The 25,011-nt window shown below is 39.1% G+C and overlaps 2 protein-coding genes across 2 annotated transcripts; both read right to left on the reverse strand.

Annotated features, from left to right (window-relative positions):
* Positions 1-13,146: 13,146 nt before the first annotated feature.
* Positions 13,147-14,082, reverse strand: LOC134980499 (olfactory receptor 5AR1-like). The gene has a single exon (XM_063947349.1). The coding sequence runs from the start codon at positions 14,080-14,082 to the stop codon at positions 13,147-13,149; it is 936 nt and encodes a 311-aa protein (XP_063803419.1).
* An 8,858-nt stretch (positions 14,083-22,940) lies between these two features.
* LOC134979978 (olfactory receptor 6N2-like) lies at positions 22,941-23,888 on the reverse strand. Its single transcript, XM_063946579.1, has one exon. The coding sequence runs from the start codon at positions 23,886-23,888 to the stop codon at positions 22,941-22,943; it is 948 nt and encodes a 315-aa protein (XP_063802649.1).
* Positions 23,889-25,011: the final 1,123 nt, after the last annotated feature.

Here is a 25,011-nt window from a genome sequence, read left to right on the forward strand (position 1 = left end):
TACCTCATTATTTCTCTATATATGTAATTTAAGATATGTCTGCATCAAAACCTAGAATGGTGTAATAAATCTAACTAGAGGTTCCTCCCATAATTTCCTGTTTAAATTTTTCCTTATATCCTATTTAATATATGGTATTAACAAAATATCAATTTTGTATGTATCGGTTTTTGGAAAAATGTATATATGTGAATCGAACCTGTAGGCAGAGCCGGATTAAGGGGGGGGTCCCGGGGATACGTACCCCAGGCCCCCCTTTCCAAAAGGGCCCCCTGCCACACCACAGATCGGATCTTTCTTCAATCCGATCTGCGGTGCAGCGCTCACGAGCCCCGGCTCCCCGCTGCCCTGTCCCTCCTCCTCCTTCAGTACAGCGTGCGGCCAGTGCCGTTCAGCAGCGAGCGGCTCACTTTGTGACTACTTATCTCCTCCCTCTCTCTCCCCCCGAGCGCTCCTGCTCCCCCCGAGCGGGGCTTCGCGGAATGACGCGTTTGCGTCATGACGTCACGACGCAAACGCGTCATTCCGCGAAGCCTTGCCCCCCGAGCAGGAGCACTCGGGGGGAGAGAGAGGGAGGAGAGGAGATAAGCATCGAAGGAGGAGGCGGCCGGCGCGAGGGACGTGAGTCGGCGGGACCCGAAGAGCGAGATGATGTAAGTATTTTTTTTTCTCTCTTTCTCTCTCTCTCTTCCTCCCTTCCTCCCCCCCACTTGACACCTGCCTGCCGCACTATGTAAAATGAGGATACCTTCCGCACTCTGTAAAATGGGGGCACCTGCCGCACTGTGTAAAATGGGGATACCTCCCGCACTGTGTAAAATGGGGGCACCTGCCGCACTGTGTAAAATGGGGATACCTGCCGCACTGTGTAAAATGGGGATACCTGCCGCACTGTGTAAAATGGGGATACCTGCCGCACTGTGTAAAATGGGGACACCTGCCTGCGTACGGTGTAAAATGGGGACACCTGCCGCACTCTGTAAAATGGGGACACCTGCCGCACTGTGTAAAATGGGGATACCTGCCGCACTGTGTAAAATGGGGGCACCTGCCGCACTGTGTAAAATGGGGATACCTTCCGCACTGTGTAAAATGGGGATACCTTCCGCACTGTGTAAAATGGGGATACCTGCCGCACTGTGTAAAATGGGGGCACCTGCCGCACTGTGTAAAATGGGGGCACCTGCCGCACTGTGTAAAATGGGGACACCTGCCTGCGTACTGTGTAAAATGGGGACACCTGCCTGCGTACTGTGTAAAATGGGGACACCTGCCGCACTGTGTAAAATGGGGACACCTTCCGCACTGTGTAAAATGGGGACACCTGCCTGCGTACTGTGTAAAATGGGGACACCTGCCTGCATACTGTGTAAAATGGGGACACCTGCCTGCGTACTGTGTAAAATGGGGACATCTGCCTGCGTACTGTGTAAAATGGGGACACCTGCCTGCGTACTGTGTAAAATGGGGACACCTGCCTGCGTACTGTGTAAAATGGGGACACCTGCCTGCGTACTGTGTAAAATGGGGATATCTGCCTACCGTACTGTGTAAAATGGGAACACCTGCCTGCGTACTGTGTAAAATGGGGACACCTGCCTGCGTACTGTGTAAAATGGGGACACCTGCCGCACTGTGTAAAATGGGGATACCTGCCGCACTGTGTAAAATGGGGATACCTGCCGCACTGTGTAAAATGGGGACACCTGCCTGCGTACTGTGTAAAATGGGGACACCTGCCTGCGTACTGTGTAAAATGGGGACACCTGCCTGCGTACTGTGTAAAATGGGGATATCTGCCTGCGTACTGTGTAAAATGGGGATATCTGCCTACCGTACTGTGTAAAATGGGAACACCTGCCTGCGTACTGTGTAATATGGGGACACTTGCCTGGTGTAATGTGTAAAAAGGGGACTTTTTTATTTTTATTTTTTTCCCCTGTGGTGGGTGTGATGATATCAGACGAGGCCACGCCCATTTTAATCAGGCCACACACCCTTGTCGGGAGCGCGCGCGCATGCTTTTTCTTTTTCTGGCTATATGGGGGGGGGCTCGCAAATGTTTTTTATAGCAAGGGGGGGGCGCATTTTGAAATCTCGCACTGGGAGCCAAATTGTCTAGAAACGGCCCTGCGTGCGGCGCACTAATGACGGAGCCGCAGGCTTGCTGAGCCGGACAGCAATTGGACAACTGAGCCGTCGCTCAGCTGCGCTGACTACAGCTCTAAGAAGAGTGCTCTAACAGCTGTAGTCAGGGCAGCTGAGCGACGGCTCAGCTGTCCAATTGCTGTCCGGCTCAGCAAGCCTGCGGCTCAGTCATTGGCGCGCCGCACGCTGAACTGAAGGAGGAGGGATTCTTAGATAAATTTTATATATATATATATATATATATATATATATATATATATATATATAAATCCCTCCTCCTTCAGTGGACTAAAAAACTAATAAAAAAATAATAATAATAATAATATATATATATATATATTTTTTATTAGTTTTTTAGTCCATGGGGGCCCCCTGCAATTTAGTACCCCAGGCCTCCCGGGGCCTTAATCTGGCTCTGCCTGTAGGGTTGAGTCATCTACTTTGGTGCTCTCTTGAATTAGCCCATTAAGCTATTGGAATGCTTGGTCATAAAGAAAATATACTGGGTTATATTGTGCAATGTTAAGTTATGCTATGTCTGCTTCACAACACAAACTGGTATAAATAATGTAGCCAATTAGAAAGTCTTTTCATATTTTCTTTTTCCTCGGAAGCAATTTTTGGGTTAACAAAATAACAAGATAAGAAAACCAAAAAAATAAAATAATTTTTTTTACCCACATTTGTTTTTAAGAAAACATCATGGGAATCGAACCTATGAGGTTGATCTGTGTAGATTGGTGCTCTCCAGCATTAGCCCACCAGACTATCAGAGCTCTTGGATCTAAATGATCATATTAGGTTGCCTTTGAAGTATATTGCGCAATGTTCCGGATCTATGCCATATATAGAATATTAATATATATTTTTATGCTCTTAATATCTTAAACATTATTTCTTTTTTAATTTAATGGAGCTCCTTATAAGGAGACTTTTCGATTTATGATAAAAAAAGGTTGTTTTATTTCTATTTACACTAATTGTGTTTCAAAATCCTGGATAAGGCACCAAACTAATTACCTGTTTATTCTACACCTATTATTTAATAGACAATGTCTTTTGATTGGATGGCCACTGTATAAATATCTTCCAAAGTGGACATTGAGTATACCTTCTGATGAAACCGCTACTCTACCTATAGCGGAGAAACGCATCAAGGAACCTGCAATTTCTCTGTGGAAATCAACTTATATCTATCCGTCACCACTTTGCTCCGTGCTGCCTGCATCCAGCTCTCTCCCCCAGTCTGCAAATCAGGCTCCACATCACTGCCGGAAAACGTCCGGCTGTGCGGCCACGGTTCATCAGCGCACACTGGTAAGCCTGCAGGGGAGACGGGGACACCGCTGAACAGAAATAGATGGGAGTTTGGAAACACTTCCAACAGCGGTTAGCTTAAATTTAAGTGGCATTGGACTGCTACAGTACATCTTTTAACAGTTAAAAGCTACTTGCTGGTGACATTAATGATACACTAGGATTCTGGACTTGCTCAGTAATTATTGGCTAAATAGTCTAATCTGGACCCTTTAACACCAGCAACTGAGTTGTTTATTTCCACGAGAGATGTCCATTTGATATGGTTTTTAATTTTTTAATTGATATATCTTATTATTAAATTGTTCATTGTCATTCTATTTTTTATTGTCTAAATAAATTAGATAATTATGAATATTTAGCGCTCCCTGTGTGCACATGTATGTATACATTATTGTAATTTCTTGTTCGGTTTGAATAATTGCAGATTATTCATTGGGAGCAGCTCTGTAGATCTTCCTTATCCAGGTTATTTAAAGTTGGTAATAAGTGCGCCTGATTGCCTCTTTCTAAGTAAAATTAGTGTGAGTTTTATAATCTATATTTCTGCTATTATTTGGGCAGCACAATCAATTTAAATTAGATTTTTTTGTAAATACATATTTTGTTTGATTTAAAGTAACGGTATAATGGCATCCAGAAGAAACATTGCTGATAGGAATCTAAGACGTAATTTATTGTTAAATAATACCATGCAAAAGGAGACCGTCTCAGAGACCATCAACCCTCTTGATATGCATCAGCTGTTCTACAAATTAGAGAATTTACTCAAAGCAGAAACAAGACACTGGCTTGACCAGATGCTGCTTGGGAAGTACTTAAAGGAGAAAATGATTCCTAGAGGGTTGAGGATCTTCAAGTCTTGTTCCTTTAAAGAGGATACAATATTGACCAAGAAGTGGAATGATACATTGGATAAGTGTTCCTTTGAGTTAATGGAACTCTTGGTGGACTATCGTGAGAGCAAAGTAAAATCCCTTTCACAGGAGACCACATTAATTCAAGAACACCTAAAACCTTTTGAAGTCAGAGCAGACTATAGAGATATGGACTATTCATTTAACCAAAAGATTGAGGAATATGAACAGCAACTAATCTCTTCTAAAAACAAAAAATTACATAAAGATAATTATGACTATAAATATGATCAAGTGAGGACATACAATAGAGGAAACAGGGATCCTTCTACACAAAAAAGTAGGAATGAGTTTAGGAAACCGAGACACGATTCAGGGCAGACTAATACTGGTAATTATGAACAGAAAAGAGATCAAAGACCTCCACACAATCCCTCTAGGCAACAAAGGCCTTACACACAAGATTCCCACTCTGGACCTTCTAGCTGTGTAGAAAGAGGAGCCAGGCCCAAGACTAATCATATGTCTAGGGAAACCATACAGCCCTCACAATCTTTTTTAGAGAAGGATCTGTATCCCATGTGGAAGAACAGAAACAGACAAATCCCACAAGCTGTAGCCTCACCAAAAAGGAAACTGTCAGATTTAGAGGGACAAGAGGTGGCAGAAAAAAGTTTGCACAAAAATATAAGAAAAGATTGAGAAATAGAGGGCTATATAATCTCTCAACAAGAACATTAATTCAGAGTGAGAAAGCTGTATTAGCTAAGGGTCTCAAATTTGCACCCTCAAAGGGACCGAACCTGTTTGAACTCTTTGTGGAGCTTAACCGCTTCACCAGAGATCTTCGTAGAAAGCGCTTCTTCATGAATAAAAATCTGAGGAACTGCTCTCAAACAGATACTCCGATTGTCCTAGATCAGGCGGATCTTATGGCCATCGATACTCTACAGTCCTTACAGTGTGAAGGTACTGTGGAAGGATCGATTGAACCCATTTTTGATATTGAGGATGTCTCTCTCAGTAGGTTTAGAAAGAAATCAGAATTTTACCCTACACAGTATAAGACTGGTTGCATTGAAGCTTTTTATTCCTCCACACTTAAAGATTTTCAAGAACTATGTAACAATATGTCTAGGACTACTAAACAAAAAAGGAGGGATAATCTACATGCTAATGAGAGAAAAGCAATAGAAAGTCTCAGAAAAGATCATTCAGTTATTATCCGAGCAGCAGATAAGGGAGGAGGTACCGTTATTCAGAACACTGCGGATTATTTGCTTGAAGCAAATAGACAACTCAGTGATCAGAAATATTACATCAAATTATGTGGGAATCCAACGTTGAATTATCAGGCTCTTTTCAAGAATATGTTAGAGAACGCCCTCGACAGTGGTGCAATATCCAAGAATGAATTTCATTATTTAAATTGCCCTTATCCTATTATCCCCACTTACTACCACTTACCCAAAATTCACAAAACTCTTCAGTCACCTCCTGGGCGTCCCATTATTTCTGGTGCTGGGTCCCTCACCACTAATCTATCCGCTTTTGTTGACTCTTTTTTGCAGCCACATGTTAGAGCACTCAGATCACATGTTAAGGACACCACACATTTTTTTAATCTAATTGGCAACATCACATGGAAAGATAGCTTTTTATTTATGACATGTGACGTAGAGTCACTCTACACTAATATATCACATACACTAGGATTGCAGTCAATTGAGACATATTTATTATCTGACAGCAATCTCAGTGCCGTTAACAACAGTTTTTGATTGAAGCCATTCAATTTATTCTTACACATAATTATTTCACCTTTAATAGAGAATTCTTTTTACAGATTCACGGCACAGCGATGGGCACCAGGTTCGCCACCAGTTATGCCAAATTGTACATGGGTCTCTTTGAGGACATGCATGTCTGGGGGAGATCGGTGGGGGCGAACCTGGTGTTCTATGGACGCTATATTGATGACATGTTTTTGTTTGGGATGGGGATTACACATCGGCTACACAGTTTGTTTCCTCCTTGAACAATAACACTTTTGGTTGAAAATTCACTAGCACCATTCACTCTACTAACATCACCTTTCTTGATATTGCACTCTGTATTAGAGACAATAAGATAAACACCTCTACATTTACCAAAGAAGTTGATTGTCACACATTTTTAAATTACTCTAGCTGTCATCATAGACCGTGGATTAACAACATTCTGAAAAGTCAATTTGTTAGAATCCATAGAAATTGTTCAGATCAAGAGACTTTTTTACGACAAAGCTCTGAACTTGCGAGTTCATTTAGCGAGCAAGGCTACCCCAGAACAATATTAGCACATGCATTTGATGATACCCTAACCTATAATCGTGCTACCCTCCTAAACCCAGTAGCGAAAGACACTGATCACATAAGGGGAAACTTTAATAATAAACCGATTTTTATTTCCAAATTCAATAATTACTCTCGTGAGTTGAGCTCAATCATAAAGAAAAACTACTTTATTTTACAAGGTGATAATATTCTATCTACTTGCCTTGAAAGACAACCTAAAATAGTTTTTAAAAAAGCTAGAAATTTACAAAATCTCTTGTCACCAAGCCATTTCACTACGAATGAAATTATTTGTACTAAGGAGCCTGACTGGCTGAGCGAACTGAAACAAAATAAAAAAGGCTGCTACAAATGTGGAAGACTTAGATGTATAATGTGCCAGTTTATTGATGTAAACAAACAATTTACTTCCACTACATCTGGATTATTTTACACCATTGCTTCCTACATTAATTGTAGATTGGATTATGTAGTTTATTTGATATCCTGTAAATGTGAACTACAATATGATGGTCGAACCACACGTATTCTGAATATCCGCTTTTTGGAACAAAGGAGAAACGTCTTGAAACATCTTTGTATGCATAGTTTAGCCAAACATGTAGTGAATCAACATCAGGGTGACATAAGTGCTCTCAAAATCCAAGGTATTGAACATATACAAATTACCCCTAGGGATGGTGACAGATTTAACATGTTATGCAAATGGGAGGCCTTCTGAATATTTTCCTTGGGCACTCTCTACCCCCAAGGTCTTAATGAAAACATCGAAATTAACCAGATTTGAGTGCTTGTTGTTGGTTGGGCTACCCATATGGCTCGACCTAGCTGGTCTAAATATATCCAGTTAGTGCCGAATCATTGTGGCCTTCCCACTAAATCTAATGAAAGTATCGTAATTAATCAGATCTGAATGTTCCCTGATGTTTGGCCACTTACATGGCTCGACTTAGCTGGTTTTAATATATCCAGTTATTGACGAATCATTGTGGCCCTCCCATTAGAAAAATTGTTAATTCATACATCTTCACCTTGCAAGCGAGAGTCCTTTATTTTTGCTTCATTAGATTCCATCGAGAGTTAGCCAACCTTCCTCCTCCATGTTTGGTTATGGTCATGTGTGTGTGTGTGTGTGTGTGTGTTTGGCGACACTTAGTTGTGCCTTACATGCACACACACATACATATGTCTACAAATGGTATTCATATACCATATGCAATGTAATTAGCTCTCCTTAGTACAAATAATCCTTGCATCACCTTAAAATTGGAGTAGTTGTAAGCTCTTTCTCTTTCTCTCTGTCTTTTAAGCTCCCGATAATCTGGGAAACCTATTTACCTCATTATATCTCTATATATGTAATTTAAGATATGTCTGCATCAAAACCTAGAATGGTGTAATAAATCTAACTAGAGGTTCCTCCCATAATTTCCTGTTTTAATTTTTCCTTATATCCTATTTAATATATGGTATTAACAAAATATCAATTTTGTATGTATCGGTTTTTGGAAAAATGTATATATGTAAATCGAACCTGTAGGGTTGAGTCATCTACTTTGGTGCTCTCTTGAATTAGCCCATTAAGCTATTTGAATGCTTGGTCATACAGAAAATATACTGGGTTATATTGTGCAATGTTAAGTTATGCTATGTCTGCTTCACAACACAAACTGGTATAAATAATGTAGCCAAATAGAAAGTCTTTTCATATTTTCTTTTTCCTCGGAAGCAATTTTTGGGTTAACAAAATAACAAGATAAGAAAACCAAAAAAAAAAAAAAAAATTTACCCACATTTTTTTTTAAGAAAATGTCATGGGAATCGAACCTATGAGGTTGATCTGTCTAGATTTGTGCTCTCCAGCATTAGCCCACCAGACTATCAGAGCTCTTGAATCTAAATGATCATATTAGGTTGCCTTTGAAGTATATTGCGCAATGTTCCAGATCGATGCCATATATAGAATATTAATATATATTTTTATGCTCTTAATATCTTAAACATTATCTCTTTTTTAATTTAATGGAGCTCCTTATAAGGAGACTTTTCGATTGATGATAAAAAAAGGTTGTTTTATTTCTATTTACACTGATTGTGTTTCAAAATCCTGGATAAGGCTCCAAACTAATTACCTGTTTATTCTACACCTGTTATTTAATGGACAATGCCTTTTGATTGGATGGCCACTGTATAAATATCTTCCGAAGTGGACATTGAGTATACCTTCTGATGAAACCGCTACTCTACCTATAGCGGAGAAACGCATCAAGGAACCTGCAATTTCTCTGTGGAAATCAACTTATATCTATCCGTCACCACTTTGCTCCGTGCTGCCTGCATCCAGCTCTCTCCCCCAGTCTGCAAATCAGGCTCCACATCACTGCCGGAAACGTCCGGCTGTGCGGCCATGGTTCATCAGCGCACACTGGTAAGCCTGCAGGGGAGACGGGGACACCGCTGAACAGCAATAGATGGGAGTTTGAAAACACTTCCAACAGCGGTGAGCTTAAATTTAAGTGGCATTGGACTGCTACAGTACATCTTTTAACAGTTAAAAGCTACTTGCTGGTGACATTAACGATACACTAGGATTCTGGACTTGCTCAGTAATTATTGGCTAAATAGCCTAATCTGGATCCCTTAACACCAGCAACTGAGTTGTTTATTTCCATGAGAGATGTCCATTTGATATGGGTTTTAATTTTTGAATTGATATATCTTATTATTATTAAATTGTGCATTGTCATTCTATTTTTTATTGTCTAAATAAATTAGATAATTATGAATATTTAGTGCTCCCTGTGTGCACATGTATGTATACATTATTGTAATTTCTTGTTCGGTTTGAATAATTGCAGATTATTCATTGGGAGCAGCACTGTAGATCTTCCTTATCCAGGTTATTTAAAGTTGGTAATAAGTGCGCCTGATTGCCTCTTTCTAAGTAAAATTAGTGTGAGTTTTATATTCAAGAAAATGTACAGTATTTCTTCTCCTTTGACAGGTATATCTGGAATATCATGATACTTTTTGTTCTTCTTGGGTGCATGGGTTCACATTGATATTATATTTGGGCCCTAGGATGAATCGCCAAACATAACTCAGGTTAGTCAAATGTAAGCGGCAATATTTACTATTATTTATCAGTTTTCATATAGTTTTATTATTAGAGATTATAATTTACATTCATTACTACACAGACACAAATAAGAACACTAGGATTGACCTTGTTGGAAGCCAATTAATCTACAATGTCTGTGATGCGTGGGGAGAATATAGAAACTCCAGCACTATGAGGCAGAAATGCTAACTATTCTGCCACAGGGGCAACATTTGTCGGAGATTGTACAATTTTTTTGGGACTTTATCCAGCCAGCTAACCAGATGACCTACTAGAGATTTATGCAGTGTGCAGGACATTCATCAAGACAGTTCCCAGGCTCCAGGGACACAGTTGAAGCAGTGAGAACTGGGTTGACACCAACAGATCAAAGCTTTAGTGAAAAGATTCCTCAACTGCCCACCATTGCCACAATAGCTCCTGTTCCAGTATTCTGACTCCCTGCTAGCTGAAAGAACATGTTCTCAGCTCCTGGTAATATCCAGGGCATAATGTACTGATATTGAAATACATAGTTATAGCATACTTACCTACTTCTTCTGTCTCCTCTCAGGAGAAGCCCAGAGAGGAGACACTGCATGTCACTTTGAGAGATGGGGCCAAACTGTCTCATCATTAGGCCCCACCCCCAACACTGAGAAACACCTGTGATTTACAGGTCAGCAGCGAAGGGTGGAGCTAATAGCCCCACCCCCAACATTGGTAAACATCCACATCCACAGCAATGGGAGGGGCTAAATGAGTAATTACAATCATTTAGTCTTGCCCGTTCCTGCAACCCCACAATTGGCTGTGGGGGACTACCCCAAAAATTGTAAGTCTCCCACAGCTTATGGGAGGATAGGCAAGTATAAGTAATAGTGAGTCACGTACTGATAAAGGATGCAAGAATGAATAACAAAACAAAGAAAACAAAATTGTAAAATGGAAAGACTGTGCTAATGCATATTTTATGATTGCAATGGTTAATATGTACAACTTGAAAAAAAATCTTATCGGGCTGATAAATGGAACCTGTATTCAAAATAAATAATTGCCAATTATTATTACTTGTCTATGATCTATAGATGTGTCCTCATACACTGTGGTTGTATGTGAGTGAATGAGTCTGACCCGGTATACAAAGTATTACGATGCAGCAGCCACAGGATTTTTCTAATGCCAAGTTCCATAGGGCTTCATCTGCTAATTCCTATGCTGTTAAATTCACAACCCAGTGTCTATAGTAGTGTTGAGTGTGAGTGTTGTTTTGTTGCATCTGCAATGCAAATAAGAAACAAAATATAAAGATTGTACAGTATGCTACACCTCTTGGAGCAGCTCAGTCGTGCCGCATGTCTGACACCGTATGGCATATCGACGCTAGATGTAAGAGGATACATCTATATTCTGACTACATACTTTGTTTACCTTCTCTGTGGCTGTTGACATTTGTTTCTATATAAAACATCTCTCTCCAAGGTTTGATACATCTCCCCCATAATCTTTTAAGATAAACTAAAGTTAAACATTGTTGTATATTCTTTAGGGTAAAGGAATGATGCTAATAAAACTCACCTACTATGTGAGCACCCCCAACTATGGTGAGAACACACAGACTCCCCACAGATGCGTGTCCGCTTGGATCAAACCAATGACTTTGGCACCATGAGGCAGCAATGAGAACCACTGTGCCACCATGTTACATACTTGCATAATCCAGCACATTTTTTATTGAATGGCTTTATTAGGTATACAGTACATTATATCATTATATTATACAGTATTAATATTATATACATTATTTACCTTGGGGTCCATGTGTGCTAGACTATTATATTTTGAATCACTTCTAGTGGAGAAGTTGTTTGGGGGATTCGACCTCAAATGAACAATGATTCATGGGCTTTTCAATTTGAGTGTAATTCACCATATGTAATTTGCTTGTCGCCATTTAAGATCAGCATTATCAATTGATATTAGTAGTTTTACATCCATCTTATCTGAAAATATATTCTAGACTTCCATTATGCACCATTACAACTTTTAAGAATATTTTTATGTAAAGGGGCAGATTTATCAAAGTTTGGAGAGAGATTTAGTGGAGAGAGATAAGTCCAAACAATCAGCTCCTAACGTTCATTTTAAAGGCCCTGGGCCAGATGCATCATCGCTTGGAGAGTAATAAAATGGAGAGTGAAAAAGCATCAGCCAATCAGCTCCTAACTGCCATGTTACAGTCTGTGTTTGAAAAATGTCAGTTAGGAGCTGATTGGCTGGTACTTTTTCACTCTCCATTTTATCACTTTCTAAAGCGAAGATGCATCTGGCCCCATGTTTGAAAAATTACAGTTGGAGCAGACTGGTACTCTGGGCGTCAGTCCAAGTTGATCTCTAGCCGCTTTCATTCGCTGCGCAGTGACCAGGCAAAAAAATCGGCACTTCTGCGCATGCGGCTCAATGCGCACGCACGTCGTACTAATGCAACGAACGATGTAGTTTCACACAAGGTCTAGCGAAGCTTTTCAGTCGCACTGCTGGCCGCAGAGTGATTGACAGGAAGTGGGCGTTTCTGGGTGTCAACTGACCATTTTCAGGGAGTGTTCGGAAAAACGCAGGCGTGCCAGGAAAAATGCAGGCATGGCTGAGCGAACGCAGGGCGTGTTTGTGACGTCAAAACAGGAACTGAATAGTCTGAAGTGATTGCAAGCGCTGAGTAGGTCTGAATCTACTCTGAAACTGCACAAAAAATATTTTGTAGCCGCTCTGTGATCCTTTCATTCGCACTTCTGCTAAGCTAAAATACACTCCCAGAGTGCGGCAGCATAGCGTTTGCACGGCTGCTAAAAACTGCTAGCGAGCGAACATCTCGGAATGACCCCCTTTATGTCTCTCCATTTTATCTGTCTCCAAGCTTTGACAAATGTGCCCCATAGACCATTACTTTGCAGAAGATCAGATAAATTGAGAGAGAATTTGAAATACTGTAAAACTGATATTTAATATGACTGCAAGTTATATTTAAGGATTTAATACATTGGGGGAGATTTATCAAAACTTTGATAAGTAACAACCAATCAGCTCCTAATTGTCATTTTCTAAATACAGCCTGTGACGTGGCAGTTAGGAGCTGATTTGCTGGTGGTACTTTATCTCTCTCCACTTTCTCTCTCCAAAGCTTGATAAATCTCCTGCTTTATGTTCATTTCTCATGCAGCTAGTCTATTAATACATACCTTTAATATGCACGTTGCAATATTGAGAAGTACTGTAAGTTGCTGTTCTTTAAAAATAAACTCTAACATTTTTATTTATTAATCACTACATTTTCTCCATTATTATTTAATTATTTCAATTATTCAGTCTCTATTATTTGCCCTGTTTTTCTTTATTTTTTAAATATTCTCCTAAAACATTTTATAAAAGCATTCTTGACCTCTTTGTTCCTCATGCTGTAGATCATTGGGTTTAACATTGGAGTTATTACATTATAAAACACAGAGAGCATTTTATCATGCTCCATTGAGTAGCTTGACTGAGGCCTTAGATACATGATAACGATAGTACCGTAGAATATTAATACAATTGTCAGATGAGATGCACAAGTGGAAAATGCAGTATGTCTTCCCTCTTTAGAGCGCATCTGAAGAATTGCAGAAATTATAAAAAAATAAGATATTAAAGTCAATAAAAATGACGCCCCAGCTGCAAGACCCCCCAATCCCAAAATGACAATAACATTCATTTTTGTATCTGTGCAGGACAATTTCAATAATGGTGGCATGTCACAGAAGAAATGATTAACTTCTCTGGAGCCACAAAATGATAATCTTGACGTAAATATTGTATGAACCATTGAATAGAAGAATCCAATTATCCAGCAGCTAGATGCCAATTTAATGCAGGCTGTTTGACTCATAATCTGAAAGTACCGTAGTGGATGACAAATTGCCACATACCGGTCATAACCCATAATGCTTAAAAGGTAACATTCTGCACTGCCCAGGAAGTGAAAGAAATAGAGTTGAGTGAAACACCCAATATAGGATATGTAATTATAATTCACAAGGAGTCCAGACAGCATTTTTGGAACAGTAACAGATGTAAAAGTGATATCCAAGAGTGATAGATTGCATATAAACATATACATTGGTGTCAGTAGCTTACTAGTACTTTGTGTAAGCACAATCAGAACTGCATTTTCTAATAAAGAGGTTCCGTATATCAAAGTAAATATCACAAAAAGGGCAATCTTTGTTTTGGGATCATTAGTTAGTCCTAGTAAAATAAAGTCTTCTTTCATAGTTTGATTATTTGGATTCATGATGGGGATACCTAGAAAACAATAAGATCATCAGCATGTAAATAAATGTAATATCAACAAACTGTTTTATTCTCTAAGATTTTCTAGTGTCTTTGTAAAAACTGCAATTTTGTCTCAGAAATTGTTTTAATCTCAAAGAAGTTCTCCATCCCAAAATTATTATCTTGACCATTTATGACCACACTATATGTATTTTTATTATATTTAGAATTAACAAGCAGGTGATACTTGCAGTGATCTAATAGTGCACAGGCAATTATTACCTCCTGAACAGTGGGGGTAATTCCAAGTTGATCGCAGCAGGATTTTTGATAGCAATTGGGCAAAACCATGTGCACTGCAGGGGAGGCAGATTTAACATGTGCAGAAAGAGTTAGATTTGGGTGGGTTATTTTATTTCTGTGCAGGGTAAATACTGGCTGCTTTATTTTTACACTGCAAATTAGATTGCAGATTGAACACACCCCACCCAAATCTAACTCTCTCTGCACATGTTAAATCTGCCTCCCCTGCAGTGCACATGGTTTTGCCCAATTGCTAACAAAAATCCTGTTGCGATCAACTTGGAATTACCCCCAGTATCTTTACTCCCATTCAGCTTAGAAACAAGAAACACTGGGGGTAATTCTGAGTTGATCGCAGCAGGAACTTTGTTAGCCGTTGGGCAAAACCATGGTCACTGCAGGGGAGGCAGATATAACATGTGCAGAGAGAGTTAGACTTGGGTGGGGTGTGTTCAATCTGCAATCTAAATTGCAGTGTAAAAATAAAGCAGCCAGTATTTACCCCACACAGAAACAATATAACCCACCCAAATCTAACTCTCTCTGCAAATATTATATCTGCAACACCTGCAGTGCACATGGTTTTGCCCAACTGCTAACAAATTTGCTGCTGCGATCAACTCTGAATTACCCCCACAGTACGCTGTTATATTTTCATTTGCCATTCAGGATAGATTAAGGAGCACTACAAGAATATGCTGGTCTGCAGTCTATAAATCTATTTTAGCTAAGTGGTCTTATGTCTTCAGAAAATTAGTGGCAAGTCTAGAATATGAATAAAATAATGAAAGTACAATTGAATAAATTGCTTTCTATAATCTATTCTGGCACTGCTATTCGTTTATAAATGTATAATTCTGTAATTGTACAACTGTTTTGGATTTTTGAAAACAAAATGATATTAAATGTAGTCATACAAATATTTTCAAATACATTTAAAATAAATAAAAAACATTACTTTGTATGCGTGGTATTTTAACATCAATTAAAAATGTCTATTGCTACTATTGTATGCCTCACATTTTGTACAGTTATACAGTATTACATACAGTAGCATGTTGGGCAATATATAATTACATTGATATAAGAAAAAAAAATAACTTCTTACATTTAGAGATACCAAAATGTGCTAAAGATTTATGAAACAAGAGCATTGACAAAGATTGTAAGAATGTTACCAAAGTGAAATGGCCTGATTTTAATTAAATTCGCATTGCACACATTTTTGCTGCTTTTTTATATAACATTTGCTAAATTGCATATGTGTGAATATTTACTGATATGTTGTAACTGCAGTAATAAACAATTACATTTTATCAACAGCAAGTTAGAGAACGACAGCAAGTTTCTATCTAGGTTTTTCTTTAATCAATGCATAAAGCAAGGGCGTAGCTACCATAGGTGAAGACAGTGCAGCTGATATGGGGCCCAGAGCTGAGAGGGGCCCACCTTACCTGTCACAGTTGCATGTGTTATATAATTTTTTTGCCATTGGATGGTACATAGGGGTCCTTTTAAACTTTTTTATTGTGGCCTGCACTATATCTAGGTATGCCTCTGGACTTGCTCATTGTATTGTGGTATAAAATTAACTGGAGGGCATTTTAATGTTATATAATTTGAACTGGGACACTAATGAGGCACAATATGAACGGGGAGCACTATATATCATAATGTGAATTGGGGGTACTGTGCGGCATAATGTGTACTGGCAGCTCTGAAATGTGACATAGGGTGAAATTAAGCACTAGTGAGATTCATAAAAGAAACTAGGGCACTTTTATAGGGCATAAAATGAGCTACTGCTGCAGAGAAGTGTATCTCTAGAAGCATTGGGACGGGGGCCCTTCAAAATGTTGCAATGGGTCCCACAAAGTTCTGGCTATGCCCCTGGCATAAAGCATATATGGGAAATCAGCTGCAATAGTAATACAGTACCTGCTTGTTATAAGAAGAGTCAAAATAAAACAGGAAAGAAGAAAACCTTTATACCTATAAATATAACATTATATTTTTAAAGTTAATAAAATTTAAGTACAATATTTTTGACACAAGATGATAAACATATCCTAACCTGTAAAAACATGACAATATAGTCAAATAATAAAATGTTTTCTCTAAAGTCTTAGTTGTAACAGTAAAGACAAAAGGAATATCTGCTTTGTATTTTAAAAAATAATTAAATAGAATTTCATGATATCATATTGCAAGCCTGGTTTCAGAGTTTAAATGAATAATACAGAAAACAGATTGTTTATATATACTGTATCCATTTGAATCATTGTTTGTATGCGTCATACAAATGAGTGGTTAATTAATCTTTTGAGGTTTTCAGAACACTCTATCTGCTTAAATCCCTACTGGCTGCACACAACTGCTTAATGGTAAAATTAAAATTTATTTAAATCAGAAAAAAATCTGTATAATGTTCATGAATAAGCATACATCACAGAAATACAATATACTGTACAGCAGAGAACTACAACCTGTACAACATGTAGAGGTAGCGAGAAAGGGGGAACCAGGTACTAACTACTTGGACAAGGGTTTTTAAAGGGGCGTGGCATTGGCCCAGCCCAGAACATTTGCTAAGGGGGACAAATCTCCCTGTTTGCGGCTGTCAGCACCCCTTTTTGCAACTGCTGATGCTCTGTGAAAACTTTGGGTATATTTTTAGGGAGCATGACCACACATCCCCTGATTTGGCAATATTCCCCTCAGTAGCAACATGCTGTAACTTAGAGAAAGCGAGAACATAGCAGGTTGAATAAAATGGCTGATTTATTAAGTTGGTGCAGGAAAGTTTGGAGACTAAGACAGATTTCATCGTGGTAACAGGCTCTAGAGCGGGGGCAGGATTAGAGTTACAACCTTTATGTTTTAAATTCTAAGACAGGAGGCATAGCCAGTAGGCATGGCCAAAATCGCAATATGTTTGCAACCATTTTACTTGTCAGGTTTTAGGCAATTTTTTTTACACTCTAACAAAGAGCCCCCTCATGCCCTTATATGCCAGCCTAGAGTCTCCTAATGCATCTTTATAGTTAGGTAAATAGAGTATAGCTTACATTTGTGGCTTTTGTTCAGAACATAAAAAATTACAATAAAATCTATGTTTATAAATGATGAGGCACAGTACACTATTCACGTACAGTATAAGTATAATAGTATCCAGCTCTACACCACTGCAAACAAAATAACTGGAACTTTTAGGCAAAGTCTCTGAGCACCGGTCTGTCTACCTCAGTTATGTTATAGAAGATAGTATTATTTTACTATTGATCATTTCATTTTCCATTAAACATTCTATTGATCATATTTTTATTGATCATCTCATAATTAGGCAGCCTCTAAACTCCAGACAGTGGGTCCGATTCAGCATGGAATGCATAAGCGATGTTTTCACATGCTGAAGCCTATTTGCAGTGTGCACACGTGTGGAAAGCCGCACTGCATGCGCGCACACAGTGAGATGCAACGGCATCTCACATATGCGAACACCTCTGCCTGATTGAGAGATAGGGGCATTCATGGGTTGAGAGCGGACTGTTTGCGGGGCGGTCCACTGTGACTTCACACGCAGCCGCTGCGACCCAAAAGATGGTGGGAAGCCGTCTGCCTTTGCAGCTATGCTGCACAGGCAGAGGGCTACTCTTATCATGAGAGTGCTTCACTGTATAGCGATGCGCTCACATGTTAGCGGGGGAGGGGGGCATGACCCGACATGCGGGGCAGACGTGCCTTGTGCTGGGCATCCCCCCACATGGTAATGTGAAGGGTTGTAGTTGTTGAATTTTTTTCACAGCCGTCTCAGTTCTATTCACATTTGCTCAGATGGCAAATATTCTATGACGTTCCGAGAATTGCGTATGCATCTGCGAGTGGATAGCAAAGTGCGATGCATTTGAAATTTTGCACATGGCGTTTTCGTTCCTGTTGGGCAGCGCCTTTCTATTTGCAGACAACTGCAATTCCTCTGAATAGTGAACCATGCTGAATTATGCCCATAAAGTACAGTAGTATGCTTTGGAAACACATAAAAGAAAAGGGAGAGGTAAGGGTTTGTCCATATTTGCATATACCCATCTAAGATATCTGTAATGATTATGATCATGTAGAGTCCATGAGAGTAGATATACAGTACATGAAGGGGAAGACACAAGTAATGTATGATTTTTTTTTTAAAAGCTGTCTAGTATAAATTATTTAGTGCATCGAAGAAAAACATGGCTTTCCTCATTTGTGTATAATTTAAAAGACAACCATATTACCAAGTGGCAGAAACCTACACCTTCAGCCAACTTGGATGTTATTTCATCCACCCTATTATCTTCTGGACATCCATGTAAGCGAAAGATCTCTTTAATAAATAATTGAGCAAGAATAGGAGCATACAGAAGACCATGGAGGAGAACGAAATGTGCCATTTTAAAAAATATTTCGACAATCACCCATATAGTAGTGGTTGGTATGGAATTGGCAAACATAATAGTTCACCAGCAGAACTCAGCCTGGAGTTTTTGTATTGGGCACAGACAGGGCCGGACTGTCCCACATTGGTACATGGGAAACCTTTGGTGGGACCCACTGACTGAGCCCAATCCCTCATCTGGAAATCAGCTTCCAGACTGTGCACTTGAATTATACATTATACTGTACAGGACTGTAGTGTATTTTCGACATTGCATTCCTGTTATTAATCTGGTACGTTATCATGCATGCATAGTTACATAGCTACAATATGAAGTGGAGGCACTATAGTGTGGCATAATATGAACTGGAGGTACTGTAATGGGCATAATATGAACTGGGGGCACTGTAATGTGACATAATATGAACTGGGGATGCTATATATCATAATGAGAATTTGGAGTACTGTGTTGCTTAATGTTTACTGGCATCCCTACAATGAGGTATTACTATGGTTTAGAAAATAAACAAGGGCACTAATTTATTATGGGCCATACAATTAACAACTGCTGTGGAGAGGTGTCTCTCTATAACAAAGTTTCTGAATACAGTCCTCAAGGCACCCCAATGGTCCAGATTATAAGGATAACCATGCTTAGGCACAGGTGAATTAATTAGTAACTCAGTCAATTTGATTTAAACATCTGTGCTCAGCCATGGTTATCCTTAAAACTTGGATTTTTAGGGTGTCTTGAGGACTGCATTTGAGAACCTCTGCTCTAGAAGCATTGGGACAGGGACCCCTTCAAAATGTTGCTACGGAGCCCACAAATTTCTGGCTACGCCCCTGCCTTGCAGCCAGGAGTGCTTCTACAGGGCTGCCCATGTCCACATTAGCTATGAAGCTTCCCAGAGAGATCTTAGAATGCTCTGGGCAGTGCTTTACTTTTCAGAACTGATGGCTTGGACCCCTGTGTGTGATGTAATTACATCACAGGTTTAAGAGGTGGGGCAAGCAAAGGGCACTTTGGTGCCCTGCTGTGGCGCTGGTTATACTAGTCTCAATTTGTTCATAATTCCTAAACCTTCCTTGACCTTCAGATTATGGGTCGGATGCAATGATGCCTGAGTTCAGGGGCCGTGCGGGATGCTGGGCAAACTCTGACTTTTTTTTAATGGGGCAATGACTTTCTGATTTATAGTACACTAGCTGAATACCCATGCTTTGCTACAAGATGAGAATGGTAAATTAGAATTATAGTTGTTCGTTAATTGACATTGGTTGGAGATCTAGTATATAGGCAAATCTTGCTTCCCTGACCCACTTTGTGTAGTAGCCGGACCCCTTTTTGGTCCCCCAAGGGACCCTGCTCTTCCCACTATACAACTCTCAGTCTGTGGCTTCCTGCTGCCTTCATTCCCCTTCTTACATCATGTCAGTGCCCCTGTGAAATGATCGATTTATTTACAGTTTCTTATATAGTGCAGCACATTATGTATCTCCTGATATACTCTATGCTGCTGGGGAACCCTGCTATTTCCACTATATAACACTCAGTGTGTTCGTTCGTGCTACCTCCATTCCCCTCCTGACATCATGTCACTGCTCCTGTCGCATGCAGCCCTGTCTTTCCTGACATATCATGCATCTCCTAATATACTCTGTGCTTCTGGGGACCCTGCTCTCAGCGTGTGGCTTCCTGCTACCTCCATTCCCCTCCTCACATCATGTCAATGCCACTGTCACATGAAGCCCTGTCATCACTGACATATCATGCATGTCCTGATATAGTCTGTGCTGCTGGCCCACCCCTAGGGGTGCTAGAGGTGTCTTATCCCCGCAGTGTTTGTTTCCAGATTGTAAGTCATATGCGTAATAAGTTTGGTGTAAATTGCACCAGGCATTCCAGAGTTATGCTGTCTGCTGAAATACTCTGTGCTGCTGCCTCACAACTAGGGGTACCAAGGGTGTGCTACCCCCACAGTGTTTATTCCCAGATTGTAAGTCATATGTGTACCTGGGGGGGTAATTCATACCTGATCGCTAGCAAGTAATTTTTGCACTGTTGTGATCAGATAGTCGACGCTTTCAGGGGGAGGGTATTTTAGCTGTGCTAGTGTGCAAATGCATGTGTAGCAGAGCTGCAATAACTGATTTTGTGCAGTCTCTGTGCAGCCCAGAACTTACTCAGCCGCTGCGATCACTTCAGCCTGTCCGGGACCGGAATTGACGCCAGGAACCCTCCCTGCAAACACATGGACACACCTGCATTTTTCCAACCCCTCACTGAAAACGGTCAGTTGCCACCCACAAACTCCTTCTTCCAGTCAATCTCCATGCGAACGCCCATGCAAATGGATCTGTCACACAAACCCATCTCTGAGTGGCGATCTGCTTTGTACCACCTTGCCATTGTGGTGCATATGCATGCGTAGTTTTGACCTGATCACAGGCTGTGAGAAAACACAGCCTAGCAATCAGGTCTGAATTACCCCCAAGTTTGCTGTAAATTGCTCCAGGCATTCCGGAGTTTTGCTGGAATATACATATACACATACATACATACATACATACACACATCCATTTTTGGCGTTTTCCGTGTATGGGTAGTTACATTTGTAAAACTGGTTCTTAGCAAGCATCTGGGACCTAAGGAGAAGCTACCTGTCAAGTTTCAAGATTGTAGGCCTTGTGGTTTAAGATATTTCGTGATGAGTCAATCAGTGAGTCAATCTCCTTTTTTGCTCAGGATTTGTGTTTTCTATCTTATGTTTGTCTGAGATCCGGCAACGGAGGTCTCGCCTGTAGTGCTGCTGGTTCTGCGAGCGCAAGATAAGGATATTTTTGGATTATATATATATATATATATATATATATATATATATATATATATATAGATAGATAAGGAGTCAAATTACTCTCTTATAAATATAGAAAACAATGTGATGCTAGCAATGTAAAACATGCATAGTGCCAATTACTGCACAACAGAAGAAAAGTAATACCAATTTCTATTTTTAAAACTATAACCCCATACTGTAAGTGGTTGCATGTCATTGCTAGGCCATTTTAATATGTATTTGATGTCACATTTTAATAACAAATTAATTGGAAATTGAATAGCAAAGGATATAATGACAATATTGCAATCTAGATTAAGTCTCCCATACCCTAAATGCTTGAGACCAGAAGTATTTTGGATATCACATTTTTCTGTATTCTGGAATATTTGTAAACCATAATGAGATATTTAAGCACAGAATGCACGTATGTTTCCTATACACCTTATACACACAGCCTGAAGGTCATTTTATACAGTTTTTTTAATAGTTTTGTGCATAAAACAAAGTTTGTGAACATTCACAAAATTGAATTGATGTGTTAAACACTGGTCCACGTTTCCACTCTTTTCTCTGCTAATAATACATCAACCCCTTTATATCAGTGACATGCAATGAGGTCAATTGGCTAGTATTACAGCAAACATAAAAAATATTAGAATAGTACAACTATGACTATAAAAATTATTAGAAAAATACAATGGGGGAGATTCAAATGTTTGAAAAGTCAGTTGGGAGTCTGTTTTTTCCTATCTAATAGACAGGAAAAAATAGACACTCAACCGACTTTTAAAACATTTGAATTCCACTCAATGACTGAATAATCCAATATTAATACAATATTATGTTACATAATATATTGTGTTATAAATGTATTTTTTAGATTATTGTAATCATGGTTATGGTCGAAACTCTGGAGTACACTGTAGTATGTCAGATGAGGCTCTGCCTACCCTGCCTACTGTACCATAACTACCTTGACTACACATCACTTCTATATACAGATGTAGCCACGCTCAATTTTGCACCTGAGTGGTTGGTTGCAGCCCAGTGTATTAAGTCACACCCCGACTTAAGAAAATGTGGACCAGTGTATATGGTGTATATGAAAGATAAATTCAAGTTTGAATTTACAGCCCCTAGGCATGAAGAAGTATGTGTTGAGCATGGCTACATCTATATTTAATTCTAAGGAAGATCCAAACCACAGAAAAAGTTTGTAGATATATTTATTACATATACATTTTAACTAACATACAGTAGTTTGTATGATAACATTTGGCACATTATTAATGTCAATCATTTGTTAATCAGTCACAAACTTTATTGAATAAATGATTTATTCGAACTTTCTTTTGTCTGCAGAATTTTTCTCAGCGCTTTCTTAATCTCTTTGTTTCGAAGACTGTAGATGATAGGGTTAAAGAGTGGAGTTAATACAGAATAATTGAGTGCCACTACTTTATCATATTCTGGAGTATAATTTATATGAGGCCTGATATACATGAATGCTATGCTTCCATAGAAGATGAGTACCACTATAAGATGAGAAGCACATGTGGAAAATGCCTTTTTCCGTCCTTCAGTAGAGTTCATTTTGAGAATACTTAATATAATCTTCACGTATGTCACAATAATGTAAAGAAAGGTCAAGAGAATCATGCACAGGCTAATAGTGAAGTCAATAATGATGTTGGAAGAGGTATCTGTACAGGCCAAATACAGAAGAGGAGAGGAATCACAGAAGAGGTGATTAATTTTATTAGGACCACAGAAAGGTAACTGCATGACTGAAATAAGAAGTGTAAGAGGGCTCATAAATCCAAATAGCCAACAACCTGAGACTAAAAGCTTGCAGTGCTTAGAGGTCATTATAGTGTGGTATCTCAGTGGGTTGCAGATTGCTACCATGCGGTCATAGGCCATGACATTTAACAAGTAGTTCTCAGTAATTCCTAATGAATGGAAAAGATACATTTGTACCATACAGTTACCAAATGCAATCTTCAACTTGCCTTTCCAAATAGCTGCTAGCATACAGGGAATGGTAACTGCTGTGTACCAAATCTCAAGGAAGGACAACATAGAGATAAACAAGTACATCGGAGTGTGGAGGTGTGCATCAACAAGAATTAATACTGAAATTGTTATATTGCCTGTAACTATCAGAATATAAGTCACTAATAGCAGTGTAAAGAATAAAAACCGAAATTGACCAATGTTGGAAAATCCTAAAATTGTAAAGTCAGTAAAAGTTTTATTAAAATCCATTGATCCCAAAATATTGGAGCCTGAATGTAAAATGTAGATAAAAAAATCAAGGGAAATATATATATTATACAAGAAAAATGACAATTAATATAAAATATTAACAAAATATAAAAGAGTTAATACAGAAGTGGTTGTATTCAAATTCTGGTTGCTATACATTCATTTTACTCATTTTTCAATATACAAAGAAACACTGTATTCAAAGATGTTGACAGTAAGTTCTGTGGCATTCACTTTTTACTTTTAAGGTGTGTGATGAGCTTGTATTTTATCACTGCATATACTGTATATCCTTTTGATGAGTACCCACACAGAATGATGAGGCTTAAGGTCAACTCTTCTCAATACAATTTTGAAATTTTGAAATATGAGATGTGGACGTTTCAAAATGCCTAAAATAAATAAAAATGATAAGCAATTAAGAAATTAGATAAGAAATTTTACAAAAACATGTTTGTTTTTAAAAAAAAATACAAATTGTGCATTTAATTCTTGAGTAACAAATTTTGGTTAACCATTAACTGATGTAGTATCATTTCTTGTTTTCGCATTTTGTACACATTTTGGGGGAGATATACTAAGCCTTAAAAGTGATAAATTTCACGGTGATAAATTACCAGCCAATTAACTCCTAACTGTCATTTTTCAAATCCAGCCTATAAAATGGCAGCAGGGAGCTGATTGGCTGGTACTTTATCTCTCTCCACTTTATCACTCCCCAAGGCTTAGTAATTAGACCCCTTTTTCTGTAAAGAGTATTACAATACATGTCCCTACTGCAGGAGGTCGGCAACCATTTTCTTGTATTCCAGTCTGACAGCAATATGTTCCCTGGCAATATAGTTAAGTTAGGAGTGGTGGCCATTTTTCCTTGGTCTGAGCTCTGCCTTCCTTCAGTTAGGTGCTGTGTCTGGCAGCAGGTAATGATGATGTTGTTATTATTATTATTATTATTATTATGCTATAGGACAGGGGTGGGTAACCTGCGCCCCTCCAGCTAATGTTGAACTACACATCCTAGCATGCCCTGCAACAGTTTAAGCATGGCCAAATAGCAAAACTGTAGCATGGCATGCTGGTATATGTAGTTCAGCAACAGCTGGAGGGCCAAAGCTTCCCCACC

This window comes from Pseudophryne corroboree, chromosome 12 (assembly GCF_028390025.1).
Source record: "Pseudophryne corroboree isolate aPseCor3 chromosome 12, aPseCor3.hap2, whole genome shotgun sequence".
In the NCBI taxonomy this organism is placed as follows: Eukaryota; Metazoa; Chordata; class Amphibia; order Anura; family Myobatrachidae; genus Pseudophryne; species Pseudophryne corroboree.